The 15,445-nt window shown below is 42.2% G+C and overlaps 1 protein-coding gene across 1 annotated transcript; it reads right to left on the bottom strand.

Annotated features, from left to right (window-relative positions):
• Positions 1 to 756: 756 nt before the first annotated feature.
• Positions 757 to 14,489, bottom strand: NMUR2 (neuromedin U receptor 2). Its single transcript, XM_081901087.1, has 4 exons — positions 13,573 to 14,489; positions 5,764 to 5,848; positions 3,993 to 4,118; positions 757 to 1,384 (listed from the first exon to the last, which is right to left on the bottom strand). The coding sequence occupies exons 1-4, from the start codon at positions 14,296 to 14,298 to the stop codon at positions 1,125 to 1,127; spliced, it is 1,197 nt and encodes a 398-aa protein (XP_081757213.1). The 5' UTR covers positions 14,299 to 14,489; the 3' UTR covers positions 757 to 1,124.
• Between the last annotated feature and the right edge of the window lie 956 nt (positions 14,490 to 15,445).

The raw sequence follows: 15,445 nt of genomic DNA on the forward strand, positions 1-15,445 counted from the left end.
ATATATATTTATTTCTATTCAGTAGGGACATGGGTAGCACTGTGGTCTACTCTGTGGTCTACCACTGTGGTTGGCATTTCAAATCCCCGTCATAGGGTGAGCTCCCATTGCTCTGTCCCAGCAGTCTGAAAGCATGCCAGTGCAAGTAGATAAATAGGTACTGCTGCGGCAGGAAGGTAAACAGCGTTTCCATGCGCTCTGGTTTCTGTCACAGTGTCCAATTGTGCCAGTAGCGGTTTAGTCATGCTGGCCACATGACCCAGAAAGCTGTCTGTGGACAAACGCCAGGTTCCTTGGCCGGCCTAAAGGCGAGATGAGTGCCACAACCCCATAGTTGCCTTTGACTGGACTTAACCATCCAGGGGGTCTTTTACCTTTTTTCTATTCAATCTTTCTTCCAGCAGTCTCTAACCTCTCTGGATGCTGGTGCTACTTGATCTTAATAGCTCCATGGCATGAGTTACCTCATGATGCCTTTCCCCTGGGAATTAACTGAAGCACCAGAAGTTGCAGAAGCTGGCTACCGGGTGTCTGAGACTGGTGCTCTTGCTGGTTTTGTTTTTAAAGGAACAGCTTCCTTTTATTTATTCATTGCTTTCTTAAAAAACACACTCACTTTCCGCACTGATTTCTTTAAAAGGAAAAATAACAGTGAACAACTGTCAAAGACATGGTGGGTGCCTCCTTTAGCTTCTTACACTTACAGGAAAGCCCAAATGAGGCCGAGGCATAAGAGGACTTTCTGGAAGTATAGATATCCAGGAAGGCTGTAGAATGAACACCAAGGTTGTAGGGTGAAAGGGTGCTCCCCAAAACCCCCCGTCTCCTCAAAAGGAAGTGTAATTTCTATTTCTCCTCACATCTCTCATGTGGGCCTCATCCTTCAGCATCCAACAAGGTGCCCTTATGCACGAGCATCTCCTGCACAGCTGGGAAACCATGTGGCTGGGGCCTGATTGTGTAGCCTCGCCCACGAAACGAGCCCTGCTCCTCCTGGTACCGTGCCAATTTCAAAGGAAATAAACACACGCTTGGGTCATTCATATGATCTTTCAGCTGTGCAAGAGCTGGTCATGGATAAGTAGCTCCCGTGCGGCTGGGAGGACACCCAAAGGTCACATTAGTCACAGACCGCCAGACAGGTGAGAGCTGCAGACAGACGACCTCTGCGGATATGGATGGCTTCTTTCTTCTGCAGACCCTGCAACATTGAGTTCCCCAAGCATGAAGATGCTCCGCTGGGATGGGAGGCGACTGGTAGTGTGTCTGGGGTGCCAGTGTTTGCACTGAGGAAAGATGACACTCAGGAAAGCCATCCTAAAACGCCTGGACAGCAAATTGTAGATTATAGGGTTAACAGCAGAACTCAGATAGAAGAAAATGCCTAGAAGAGGGGAAACAGCAGAAAGAAACAGGGAGACAACTTGTGAGCTATAGTTCCTCTGCTCAGCTTAACTGGCTGACAGGAACAAGGCTAGTCTTATCAGGTGGTGCATTTACAGCCCCTGTTTCTGCCTAATTAAAGGCAATGTTTTTCAGATATATTAGCTGCACTTGTTCTCCAAGACAAAAATTATTGCAGTGCTGTCAAAGAGATTACAGTGCTCTAGTCTGAATACAAAGCAGTTAAGGGAAAGGAGCTGTTATGTTCAAAGCTTGTAAGAAAATGATCTGCTACACCTTGGGACCAACCTAAATTACCACATGACAGCTGATAGCAAACCTGTGTCTTTCAAAGACAGGTCTGCCTAATTATATATAAATTAAGGAGTGTGTGTGTGATTTAAAGCTGGAGTGGGGAAACTTCAAGAGCCGCCTTTCCTTCTGAGCAACCCCCCCCTTCTCATATGCCAGCAATGACTGGGGCCAGAGGTCCAGGACCTCTTCCGAAGGCTGGCGGGGGGCAAAAGTCTCTGCTCCCCCCTGCCTGCCTTCCCGGGAGAGTGGAAAACGCAGCGCTGCCTTCCCGCTCTCCCGGAAAGGCAGGCAGGGGGGACAAAGACTTTTGTCCCCCGCCCGCCTTGGGAAGAGGTCCAGGACCTCTTCTGAAGGCTGGCGGGGGGCAAAAGTCTTTGCTCCCCCCCGCCTGCCTTCAAAAGCCGTCCAGGGGCTTTTAAATCGCCCCGGACAGTCCCGGGGCGATTTAAAAGCCCCCGGTTAGGCAGGCAGGGGGGACAAAGACTTTTGCCACCCGCCCGCCTTCGGAAGAGGTCCTGGACCTCTTCTGAAGGCTGGCGGGGGACAAAAGTATTTGTCCCCCCTGCCTGCCTTTCCGGGAGAGCGGGAAGGCAGCGCTGCCCTTTCCGCTCTCCCAGGAAGGCAGGCAGGGGGGAGCAAAGACTTTTGCCCCCCGCCAGCCTTCAGAAGAGGTCGGGGGACAGACTGTCCCCGGACCTGGTCTGAAGGCGGTTTCCATAGGAACGCATTAATTGATTTTTAATGCATTCCTATGGGAAACTGTGCTTCGCAAGACAAAAAATTCGCAAGACGAAAAGACTTGCGGAACGAATTAATTTCGTCTTGCAAGGCACCACTGTATCTATCTATCTATCATCTATCTATCTATCTATCTATCATCTATATCTATCTATCTATCTATCATCTATCTATCTATCTATCTATCTATCTATCTATCTATCTATCTATCTATCTATCTATCTATCATCTATCTATCTATCTATCTATCTATCTATCATCTATCATCTATCTATCATCTATCTATCTATCTATCTATCTATCTATCTATCTATCTATCATCTATCTATCATCTATCTATCTATCATCTATCTATCTATCTATCATCTATCTATCTATCATCTATCTATATCTATCTATCTATCTATCTATCTATCTATCTATCTATCTCTATCTATCTATCTATCTATCTATCTATCTATCTATCTATCTCTATCTATCATCTATCTATCATCTATCTATCTATATCTATCTATCTATCATCTATCTATCTATCTATCTATCTATCTATCTATCTATCTATCTATCATCTATCTATTTCTTCCTTGTACTTTCTAATGAGATTCCTTGCTTGGCTGAGAAATCAGCAAAGAGAATGTCTATATTAGAGATGGTCTAGTAGCAATAATAATGGGTTTTGCTTATTTTATGAGTAAAATGCTGAGTGTGGGTCATGATGGCCTTAAGAAGTCATGCTTTTCTTAAAGATACAGGTCCAAGCAACTAGCATTGTGGCACCTTTGCACCTTCTCTGTTTTCTGAACCTTAGCACAGATTTAAATTATGGTCTTTAAGTCACATCTAAGCTATCAAGGACGGAGGGAGAGGGAGAGTATTTTTATTGATTTGCAATATAATGCTTCCCCCACCTACAATAGCACAGGAGCACAGACTTTGGAAGAAGAAAGGCTGGAACCTTCATCTAGTAGTGGACAGTGGAGTGGTGGCAATCATCAGAGGTGGGTTTAGGGCAGCATGACCGGTTCTGCTGCACTGAGCATGGAGCATGACCAATGGATAGAGCAAAATGGAAGACAAGAGATGGGGCAAGGACTGAATTTTGACCTCGCACAGGGCGCTGCTGAAATTTGAAAGACCAAAGTCCGCCCTGACTTCAGTCACCTGCATCACTGCTGCATACCAGGATAGCCCATTGCAAATGTACCAGAGGAGCCAATTCTGTGCTCCTGTTAGTGCATTTGCACTGCACTAACCCTGCCACCACACCACCTCTCTGCCCTGCTATGCAGCAGCAACACGGGTGACCAGAGGTCAGGTGAGCACCCCCACTTCACCCCACTGTCTGCTACTGCCTTTTGCCTGACCCACGGCCCTTTGTAGTGTGGAAGGGAGGAAGAAAACACATTTTCATTCAGCAGTTGATGTTCACTGGAGAACATTCTTTCCAAGTCTCAGTTTATTGAATGATAGTTTTCATGACTCAACATAACCATCAGAGTTTTCTTTTGGGATGCTTTGCTTGTGCTGAACAAACTGTGAGACAAAGAGAAAGTTACCTGACACCACATGGATTAAGTTGAACATATTGGCAAGAGGTTCTGTCCAGTTTACGACAAAGCTGTAGAAGAGTCGGTCTGTGTGGAACGGAGCCCAGCATATGCCAAAAACGATTACTAGGACAACTGTCAGAGAGAGAAGAATGAGGGAAGAGCAAGACATACAGGCTGCTATTTTACTGCATCAAACCAGGTGATTCAAGAAAGCAAATGAATACTTCAGATAGCTTCCCACTTTAATGAAACAGAAATATCATCCCCCCCCCCATTTTTAACATTTACTTTCCTCTTTTCTGTTTTGCTCATACAAGATGAAATTAGCTCCCAATAAAAGTTTGATTCTACCCTGATATCAGGCTTCAGTATGTCATTGATATATATTTTAAATCAGTGTGTTATTTTACAAGTGGAAATAAATACTTTTGTACTTAGAATAAGTGAACTCTAGACAAGCCATTGCCAGTGCAAATTTGGATGGGGCTGTATAAACTGAAGGTCTGGCACTGCTTCTCATGGGACATTTTATTATTTTATCAGAGGAATGGGCAAATCTGTCAATTTTGGTCTCTCACCGTTGTTTTTCTTCTCTTTTTGGTAATACTAAGTTCAGTTATCCACATTCCCACATCAGCTTGTGATTTAAAAAGAACTCATCATGAAAATTCATCAGCATGTTAGGCAAATTTATCTTAGTATGAACATTTCCCCTAACATAATGCACTTTGGATATTGTTTTCACAAATATATGACTTTTATGCATACTTTGCCATGCTGTGTGCTTTTATGTACATATCACTTAGCCGCAGGATGACAGCACATTGTTTTGGTAAGTGTGAATCACATTTAAGTGGAAATGAATTAAGATTCTGCCCCATCCCTATTTTAGCATCTGCCACATAATGTAACTACGAGATGCAAGACTCTCTCAGGACTCCTGTATCTGTTGGTGAGCTTGGCCTACATGTAGATTTGGAAAAAATCAGTCCTGTGCCTGCATAGACACCAGATCTATCTCACCCACAGGTGCAAGAGTCCTAAAGTCACTTTGGGTTGCCTTGGGCAAGATATAGTGACACTATTGTTGCTGTTGCTAAAGTAATAATTACCGTATTTTTCGTCCTATAGGGCGCACCAGCCCATAGGACACACCTCGTTTTTTTGGGGGGAAATGAATAAAATAAAATTATTTTTCCCCCCCAGCCGGGGCTGCAGCCACAAGGCTTGCTGATACCCGCCCAAAGCACGGGGAACCCTCCGGAGGGCTCCCCGTGCTTCAGACGCCAGGCTGCTGCCCGCAAGCCTTGTGAGCCCACAGGAACTCCCGCCAGCGTTACAAGGCTTGCGGATAGCTTCCTGAAGCCTGGAGAGCGAGAGGGGTCGGTGCACACTGACCCCTCTCACTCTCCAGGCTTCAGCGAAAGCCTGATTCGCCCCATAGGATGCACTCACATTTCCCCTTCATTTTTGGAGGGGGAAAAGTGCATCCTATGGGGCGAAAAATACGGTATTCATGTATGAAAGTGGTTAAAGTTGCTTTGTACAGTTCTTTGTGGCTGTAATTGCATGGAAGCTTCCGAGTCCTTTTTCAAAATTAATCAGAAGCAGTGATCACAAGCAGACACAGTGCAAATAGGGATTGCCATGTTTGACTGCCATCTGGGAAATGTCCCTGGGAAATAGGGACGTCTGGTAACCTTATCCTAAAATACATTATCGTACATTGGCCTGCCTCACATTCATTAATAATGCAAAGCACAAATTTGTTACTTACATAACATCTTAGTGACAGACTTTCTGGATGGTCTTTTAACATTAATTCCCATTTCATCTACTTCCAAAGAACAGTCTCCTCTCAGCTGGTAATTGGGGAGAAAAAGTCAGGAAACATTGCTGTAGGAATGGATCTAACAACATCAGTGAAAATCAGCCTGTCCTGGAAAAACTGGTGGAAAGTATTGTTAAAGATAAAACAACATATAGAAAAACAAGCATGACCACATTTGGAATACTGTGTAGTGTACAGTTAAGATCGCCTGTAGTGTACCGTTAAGGATATTGCAGAGATAATCAGACATTGTTGGACTTCAGTTTCCTGACTATTGGTCCTGCTAGCAGGGGTTGATTGAACTTACAGTGCAGCAACATCTGGAGGCACTAAGTTAGCAACTCCTAGAATTGTAGAGTTGGAAGGGACCCTAAGTGTCATCTTCTAGCCCAACCCTCTGCAATGCAGGCATCTCAGCTAAATCATGCATAACAGGTGGCCATTCAACCTCTGCTTAAAAACCTTCATGGAAGGAGAGTCCAGCACTTCTCATGGGGGTCTGTTCCACTGTTTAACAGCTCTTACTATCAGAAAGTACTTCTGATGGAATCTTGTCCAGTCCACAACACACACAAATGTCCCATCCTGCAACATGTACAACCAAGAAAACAGGGGTGTCCCACCCATATAGGTAACCAGACAAAGCAAGCATGCTGAAGGCTCATGGCAACATTAAATTTGAACTCCTTTGCTTGCCAGAACCACTGGTGTTATATATATGAAGTTTAGTTTGTTTGTTTTTAATCCATGGACATCAGCTTGGCACCAGAAATGGGGAGTGGGTGGGTTCTTTGGTAACCCTGTGTATGTATCCATCAGCTCTGGAGCTTTCAAAAGAAAGGACATCATGTACTGATGTAAGCTATACTATTTTTTGCCTAGGCTACCGTTGATTTGCAGTGAAATAAGGCTTGTTAAGAAAGCTACCTTTTTAATTACTAAAGTGCTGTCAAAAAGTCTTAGAAAGAGAGAGAACTCTGAACGCCAGGAGAAACAGAGAGAAGCCAAGAAAGCCATTTTCTGGTACTTTGAAAATGACTGTCAGCGAACTGGGATCTTCACCTCCTCCAGCAGTTCATTAGCTCAGAAAGAACCAGAGGTTTATTGTGCCAATTTGTGCTCCACACCCCTAGCGTCACACAGAATCTTATTAACAGGATAAAGACAATGAACTCAGGGAAAGGGGCATCACATGTTTGGAATGTGCAAAAGATTCAAAATCACTCAGGCCAACAGCTGAAAGCCAAGTAAAGCAAAAACAACACCCCCAAATTGATAAGGAATAGAAAGGAGAGCAATAAGAAGCACCAGATCAAATATATTCTAAAACTGCACGTAAGAAGAATGACAATGTTCCATAAACACGAAATTCCATTTGGGTGTTCCAATCCCACATGTGATCAGAATCATTTCAGAGAGAGGAGGGGTGAGCAGGCTAGCTCTGCCCTACCCATTACCATCTTCATCGCCTTACTGAGTCAAAAGCAATCATCTGCAGTCAGAGGCCCATTCGTCTCAAGGTTCTGAATCATGCAAGGACTGGGGGGGGGGGGGCTCTCCACTTCAGGAGTTATGCCTCTGGTTCATGAAGGGTGCTGACAATAGGGGGCAGAAATAGCAGACGCATCCCTGCAAGATGGATTCCAATGTCTGAATTGAGTTTTAGTTTCAGCAGTTAGCTAAATGCAATAAAATTTACAGAACCGGAAAAACTAATATCCCTTGCTTCCCACAATCCTCTTATTGATGTGGTGGCAAGTAATTTTTGAAAATGAAAATAAAATTCACTTTATACTGCCACAATGGGTTGGGTCCAGACTATGTTACTTGGACTGAGGGTTCTACTGAAGTTATTGTGAAGTTAGTCGTGACTAATAGGAACTGAATGCTATTAAATTAGCCTGGATTCAACTCCAGCCAAAGAAAAGCACAAAATGAAAAGGTTTAGCTCAATTCTGAATTTAATGGCAAGAGATTATGGTTTGAACAAGTTCAGATTGCTGTTTAAATTATTATTTCTTTAGCTGAATGAGATGCATTATAAGAAAGTGTGAAAATCCCTGTCCAAGATCCTGTATGCATTTTATTTTCTGGTGAATGGATTGCGGAGGCATCTGTTCTGTGCTTTTTAAACTTCATTTCTTTCCAATACAGAAAGATGTACTTACACTTAACCTTTTCCATGGTGCTTGAAAAAATGAGTGTATAGCAGGGGGTGGTGGAAGACACAAAGGAGATCTGAGTGGGGGAAAATCCATCCTAGAATATCTTGCCTCTATGAAACCTCTGGTGAAAAGTGGGGTACAAGCATGCATGGGCAAATAGAATTTATTTATTCTTATTGTTCATTTGTTATTTTATTTTCTATCCTGTCTCTCTTATGTATATCACCACCAAAAGCTGCTGAGAACAGCAACACTGCAATACAAAAGTTTGGTTTGATTTTAAATCACTTTTATATTTCCAATGGGCCTCAAAACCTGGTCCTAACCATGTTTCTATGCACCAGTGATTGTGGGTTGTAGCTAGACACAGTTTAACTAATGCAGGTGGTAATCCAGAACGGGAGAGAGGAAAACCAAAGGAAAACAAACCATCATTTGCCAATGCCTTGCTGGGCACATGCTACTTCCTGGTACAGTTGTATCATGTGCACCCTGATATTCACCACTTAGAGATTCTAACCCCCCCCCCCCCATGGATCTCAGACATTGGCAAGGGAAGGGTGACTGAGGTTTCTGCCACAGCAGAGAGAAGGCCACATATCTTCTTCCAAGGTCAGACCAAGGTGTCTACCCTCAGAAGTGGTATTCTAAAACATTCTTCAGGACACCTTCCCAGGGACCATTGTAGGACCAGTCTTGACCCAACCCTATGACTGGTATAAGATCCATATCAGCGCTCTGGGATTGCAATATTCATCACAACTAATTTTATTCTGAATCACGCCCACCATGTAGCTGTGATCTATTACAAAACCAAATCAAATTTAAACATATGCTCAATTCCTACCTAATACCTACAAGAATACTTGAGCAAAAACAAGGTGCAATAGAAAGACATTTATTTGCTATTACTAATGGTGATTAATTACTAATCAGATGGCAAGGCATTCTTATTGAGATTTGCAATAAGTGTTTTTAATTAATAGCTTGGAAAGCAAAACATTCTGTAGCTTTTAGAAAGCAGGCAGCTGGATCTAATAGGCAGAATACTGTAAAGTACAGCTGCACTTTCAAAAAATGGCTAAAAAGAAGTGTAGATAAGCCTCTTGTCTGGAAGCACAATATAGGTTTCCCATGATTTCTGTGGGCTCTTTCTTTGTCTCCACCTGCTTTATGCTACAGGATTTATTGCTCATAAAAGCTCTTTTATGAGCTTTTAAGCTGTGGTCAATATGAAATCATTTCTGTCATTTATCAACTCATCACAGTCTTCCAGTGTTTAATATACTCAAAATTCATTTCTGTTTGGTAATATATTTTTACTGCTTTAACATGCAAAGCAACTAATGGCTGCTATTTTTGCTACATGATTCAGTGGCTGGCTTTTTCTGCCTGAAAGTTTTTTTCTCCACCCCAGAAAAAGCCATGGAGTATTTATTGTGGTAGCATGGCAATAAACTTGAAAAATGCTCCATAGGAAAAATTATATTTTGCCTACATATTTATTAAATAAAAACATAGTCCCATATTGCAATTAACCTTCAGGCATTTGCGAACACTATATGACTTTTTTATTATTACTCTGCATTCCTTGCAGCAAAACTCTTGGGATTTATAATATTTATAGTTTAAAACTGCTATCATGCCACGAGCTGAATAAAGTTGCATGGAGCTGGTGGGATTCCAAGATTGTACACTTACACTTAAGGGTGCAATCTTAAACATACCTACTGCTATGAACACAGTGGGACTTCCATGGAATTGCAGTGTAAATTGACTTGGATTTCAGTTTCATGAACTGCATCAGAAATATCTTTGTAGTAACAATGTGTACGATCTCATGGAAATCACTAATGCACTTATGTAAGGGTTAGAATAAATCTGGTAGTGATTGGCAGAGCAGAATGGGGTAGGGCAGTGTTGCTCACCTGGTTTCCCAGTGTGGGGGTCACTGTTGGTAACTGAGATGGAGAGAGGTCGGGGCTAGGTGAGGAAGCAGGGATGCAATAGAGGTACAGCAGAATAAGTATTGGATTGGCTCTGCCACTGTGCCAGCACCAAACTGACCTCTCTGCTGTCACATCCCTTCCCATATCCCTATCAAATACCAGTAAAAAGGTAAAGGGACCCCTGACCTTTGATTCAGTCACGGACGACTCTGGGGTTGTGGCGCTCATCTCGCAGTAGCAACCTCTATTTTGGGAAGCCAGGTGAGCAACGCCACACCACCCTGCTCTGCCCCACCGACTGCTTCTGGTTATATTCTGATTTCTTTGCCAGGAGGATATTAAAAAATGAGCATGCATCCTGATTTGCTTGTAGGGTGTTTATGCATGTTTCTGTTAGTCATTTGTTCAACTCACACTTTTCAATGCATTTTCCCATTGGTAGCAAATGGCATGAGTCTATTGATCAATAACGTTATAATTAAGGAAATGGCAACCAGCCCTAATCCTGTTACATAATGTCCTGGGATATCAATGTTGCTGATTAGCAAAAGTTCTAAATACATAACTCATGCCTTCTTCCTTCCCTATAAGTTTACTGAGATTGTCAGCATCATTTTGTTTTTCTGCCAGTGGAGGAAAATAACTCATTTACAATTAGTTTCTAAATGATTGAGAGCTGTATGTTGAAAGGCTTTCTGTCCCGCCCCAACCTCCGCTAATTAATGGAAGCATTGTGTGTTGAATGCTAGAGCATGCTGGTGGGGAATGAGTGATTACTAGGGATAGACAAATCTGTCCATTTTAGTTTCTCTCAGTTTCTCATTTTTCAAATCTTAAGTTCAGTTCTCCACATTTACACATCAGTGTGAGGTTGGGTTTTTTTTTAAGTCCTCATGAAAATCAGTCGGCATTTTATTGCCAGTTTCTCTGAATATACACAATTTTGCATGATTTTTTTTGCCTAATATGCACATTTTTGCAAATTTCCCCACATAGAAAGTATTTTTTGTGCATTATATTCTCTAATCAATGCATTTTTATGGACACTTTACCTCAGCACAGTGTTTCTCAAACTTTGGTCACCACATGTTGTTGGTCTACAGCTCTGACCACTGGTCCTGCTAGCTAGGGATGCCTTAGTATAAGCATTTTCGTACAAATTATTTTGTGTACAGTCATGATTCTATGATTCATTGGAGTCCCCATGACTGCTATTTAAAGAACAAAAATCAGGCTGACACATAGCATCTCATTTAGCTTGGCTCTCTCCAAATCACCAAAGGGGAAAACCCCCAGCCCTAACTTCTAGTGGACATGGGATACAAATTGCTGTGCCTACCACAAATATTCCCTGTTTTTTCCTGGGCATAACTGTAAAATCAGGTAACTCGGGTCAGAATCTTCCATAACTCAACTAGAACATGACTATTACAGAAGAGGCTGGGTCAACAAGGGGAAATCTGTCACTTTCAGTTCTTCAATTCAGTTCTCCACATTCCCATACCACTTTGCATTTTTGCTTTAACCAAATATCCTCATGTGAATTTGCACACAGATCTGTGTGCCGCCTTTCCACAGTTCAAACCATGCTCAAGGTGGCTTGCAACATGAAAAGAAAAATCACAAAATTACAAAAGTAGTCATAAAGAATAAATAAAACACCAAAAATATACAACGGAACTGAACAATTTCCATATAAATCACAAGATCCAAAAATAAAGATACAAGAAAACCAACAGCAACAACCCTCCCCTCAGTAACCCCCCCAAACAATACCTCAGCCCAAGAGTCTGTTCAGCAGCCTTAGATCTTACAGCCTCCCCTAATATGCACGTTTCTGCACAGCAGTTTTCTGTAACATAATGCATTTTTGCATGCTCTTTAGAATCATAGAATTATAGAATTGGAAGGGGCCTGGAACACCATTCACTGATATATGCATTTTTGTGCATGTTGCTTGCCTGGAGAATCTGCATTGCAAAATTAGGAGAAGTGCATTTTTTTCCTGCTTCACTTCATGTATTGTTTTAGAAAGTGTGAATCAGGTAAGTTCACCTTAAATGCAAACTGAACTGAACTTCTAACCCATCCCTACTCTCAGCCGAGCTTTTAAAGCTTTCAGGGTTCTTGCAGGTTAAATAAATCCTACTTTCCCACTAAGGTTTCAGGATCTCTTGTCATCTTTGCATTCAAATCCTCACAACTAGAGAGAAAGAGAGAAGCTTGTTGTGAAACAGAACATAATGGGCACAAATATGGTGCTAGGGTGTGTGTGTGTGTGTGTGTGTGTGTGTGTGAGAGAGAGAGAGAGAGAGAGAGAGAGAGAGAGAGAGAGAGAAACGTCGCACTGTATGTGATTATCTCAGTCCACAATCAAAGTGTTATCTTCTCTTTCTGAATGAAATGGCATATTTCCCTGTTCCACACTGAACAGGTCAGGATGAAAGCCTGTGCAGAATGAATTTGATGCTGGACATGCAAGGAAAACAATACTTTTATACATAATAGGATTAATCCCTACTTACGTGCACCTTAATCTTACAGAACCAGCATCAACACAAAAGGTGACGTTTAGATCAATGATTACACTGCTGTTGCCTTTTGTGAATGAAGCCAGAAGAATATATCATAATGGAAGAGCATACGCCATAAAGAATAAAGCATCTGTATATAAAAGGCTGAAATGGTAAGCAAAATCCTTTTCAAATCATCCGAAAAGCTCCTAACTGTGGATTTGGTGTAAGGTTTGACCTAGTGGGTTTTTACTGTAACACAAGAAGTGACTTCATTTTAAATGGATTATTATCTGAAAAGTGTCTGATGCTGTTGTAAAACACCAAGACAGCCTTATGGTGGGTTTTGATTAAGCAATTTCTGTAGGATCCATTTGAAATAATAACTTTCTGCCTGTATGAGGGCAGAGGGAATCATTTTGTGGCAATAATCAAACAGTAAAGAAGGAGAGTGATTGATAATGCAAACTTAGCAGAACCATTCTGGTTTGTTTACTCAGCTCAGGTATTCCTTTTTCTAGCATCCATGCCAGTTGTTTTATTATTAGCCAATAGATGCTCTTCTCCTTACCTTCTTGAAAAGTGCACATGTGAAATTGTATCGTACAGTTATGTGGTATGTTTGTGTGATCTCATTCATAGGCAATATTGAGTTCAGTGGGACTTATTTCTGAATAAACCTGTTTGAGATTAGGCTGTAAGAAAAAGATGAAAAGTACTAAATATTCTTTCACTGATTGCACTTTTATTCTAAATCAACATGCACTGGCTAAATGTTGATTTAAAAAGCAAACTTACACGTGGATCCTTTTGCAAATGTGAAAAAGGGTGAGGCTGAAATAGGAGTTGCAAGAGTGCTGGAAGAAGATATGTGTGTTATTTTTAAAAGTCATAAATAGGTCAGGTAAACTGGTTTCCATTAATTATTGGGCAATAAATGGTTATGGGAAGTGAATGTCGGAAGCATTACTTCCACATGGCAGAATCTAAACTTCTGTTGCATTGCCAGAAAGATAATGGTAAGCCAGTAGAGGCTCAATTTTAAAGAGTTTAAAGTACAGGATGAGATGATTTAAGATGAGATGGACCATTAAAGAAAGTTACACAAAAAGAGGATGCAGGACTCACTTTCATCCCCATCAGGCAGTAGAGCACACTGATGACACTCATTGGCAGCACGTAAAAGAGGAAGGAGCTTAACTGGATGATACAGTTGTAGATCCACATGGGCTGAACCACAGCACATGTTGCTGAGCCAGGGACTTCTGTGTGATTTGGGAAATACTGCAGTACGATGCCATGGGTGCTGGTGTTGGGAAGAGAGAAGAGGACAGACAGGAGCCACAGGGCAATGATGATCCTCAAAGCGCGCCGCCTGGTGCTCTTCAGCTTGGCTCGGAAGGGGTGCATGATGGCCACGTACCGCTCTATGCTGACTGTGGTGACGTTCAGGATGGAGGCGAAGCACACCGTCTCAAAGAGAGCCGTCTTGAAATAGCACCCAGCCAATCCAAACAAGAAGGGGTAGTTGCTCCACATTTCGTAGACTTCCAAGGGCATCCCACAGAGCAGGACCAGCAGGTCGGAAATGGCAAGGCTGAAGAGATAGTAGTTAGTGGGCGTTTTCATGTTGCGGTGCCTGAGAATCACCAGGCACACTAAAAGGTTGCCCGACACTCCAACCAGGAAAATCGAAGCATATATCCAAGTCATAGGCAGGAACAAATGGCTCCGTCTGGGTCCATATAAAAAGGTAAGGTAGTCCTCAGTGCTGTTTAGGTATCTTCTAATCAGTGGCTCCACTTCATCTTCTGTTTGGTAGACACCTGAAGATATGTTTGTGATCCAATCCATTGCGGGTATAGTGGATGAAGAATCTCTTTCCAGGCTCCAGACTGACCTAGATTGTCCAAGATTTTCTTGTTTCAGATGGCTCACTTTTCCAAGTAAAAATGGGACAGAACAGAACAGAGAGATAGAGCAATAGAGAGAAAGAGAGAAATTATGGGGAGAAGATCTGGGGGGAGGAGAGAGAGAGAGAGAGAGAGAGAGAGAGAGAGAGAGAGAGAGAGAGAGAGAGAGAGAGAATGTCCTTTCAGACTCAAAAGCATAAAGGCACTGAGAGAAAAGAAGTGTGTGTGTGTGTATATATGTATATACAGATATGTGTATATGTCTGCCTTGGCTATTTTAACTGTTCACTTGTGAAGAGTCCCTTCGATAGCAAGCTCCTCCCTTCTCCCAGATACTCATTGGCTGGCTACGTGAATCAAATGACATGTTGATCGAGCTGGTCTTTGCTTTCCTGACAGTTACAGTCACTGAGCTGGGAGTAAAGGTGGAGGGAAAGAAGATAAGAAGACTAGAGCATTGAATCTGAAAGCTTTGGTGTAAGGCCACCTGTAAAATTCTTCACCTTGTTAGAGGCTAAGTGTCCCTGTGGGAGGGGGTGCAGGCTGCGTGCTGCAATCAGAAGTTCTGTTAAAGTGAATTATTTTGGCTGGAAGTTGGCATGGTGGTGTTAAAACACTGCAGTTTATAGGTTTATTCCCTTTATAGATTTGAGTGTTCCACGTTAAGCAAAGAGGAATAAACCATGGCAATAGGTTGGCTTTTCATTGTAGAGATCTATTCAGAGAGCAGTCCTCTGCATTCGTCAGTTTCAATGGTATTAACATAACACCAGTGCAAGCCTGGAGGTGGAAATTCACCACATGAGAGCACTATATCAGTGCAGATCTGGGGAAGTAGAAACCCTGGAATGTATTTTAAGGCAATCAGCACAATGCCAAGAACTGCATGCTGCATATAATGCGGTGTCAATTTTTTATAACAGCAACAACATGATCCTTGAGGATAGTTCTGAGACCTGGTGATCCAGAGTGTCGGATCTCACACCTTCAGTTCATCTCTGACCAAAGGGAATAAATGTTGCTCATTTTTTTTTAAAAAAAAATCCAATTCTAAGCAAAGCAAACAAAAACACCCCACCAACTAGCAA

The sequence above is a fragment of the Podarcis melisellensis genome (genome assembly GCF_964234715.1).
Source record: "Podarcis melisellensis genome assembly, chromosome: 2".
NCBI classification, from domain to species: domain Eukaryota; kingdom Metazoa; phylum Chordata; class Lepidosauria; order Squamata; family Lacertidae; genus Podarcis; species Podarcis melisellensis.

What these genes read in the sequence shown, in the direction of transcription:
- NMUR2 (XM_081901087.1), bottom strand. Translation starts at nt 14,298, where the DNA reads ATGGATTGGATCACAAACATATCTTCAGGTGTCTACCAAACAGAAGAT. An exon ending in ACTGCCTGATGGGGATGAAA is followed by an intron (nt 5,849 to 13,572) that starts GTGAGTCCTGCA and finishes CCCAATTACCAG; the next exon opens with CTGAGAGGAGACTGTTCTTT. An exon ending in GTCTGTCACTAAGATGTTAT is followed by an intron (nt 4,119 to 5,763) that starts GTAAGTAACAAA and finishes TCTCTCTGACAG; the next exon opens with TTGTCCTAGTAATCGTTTTT.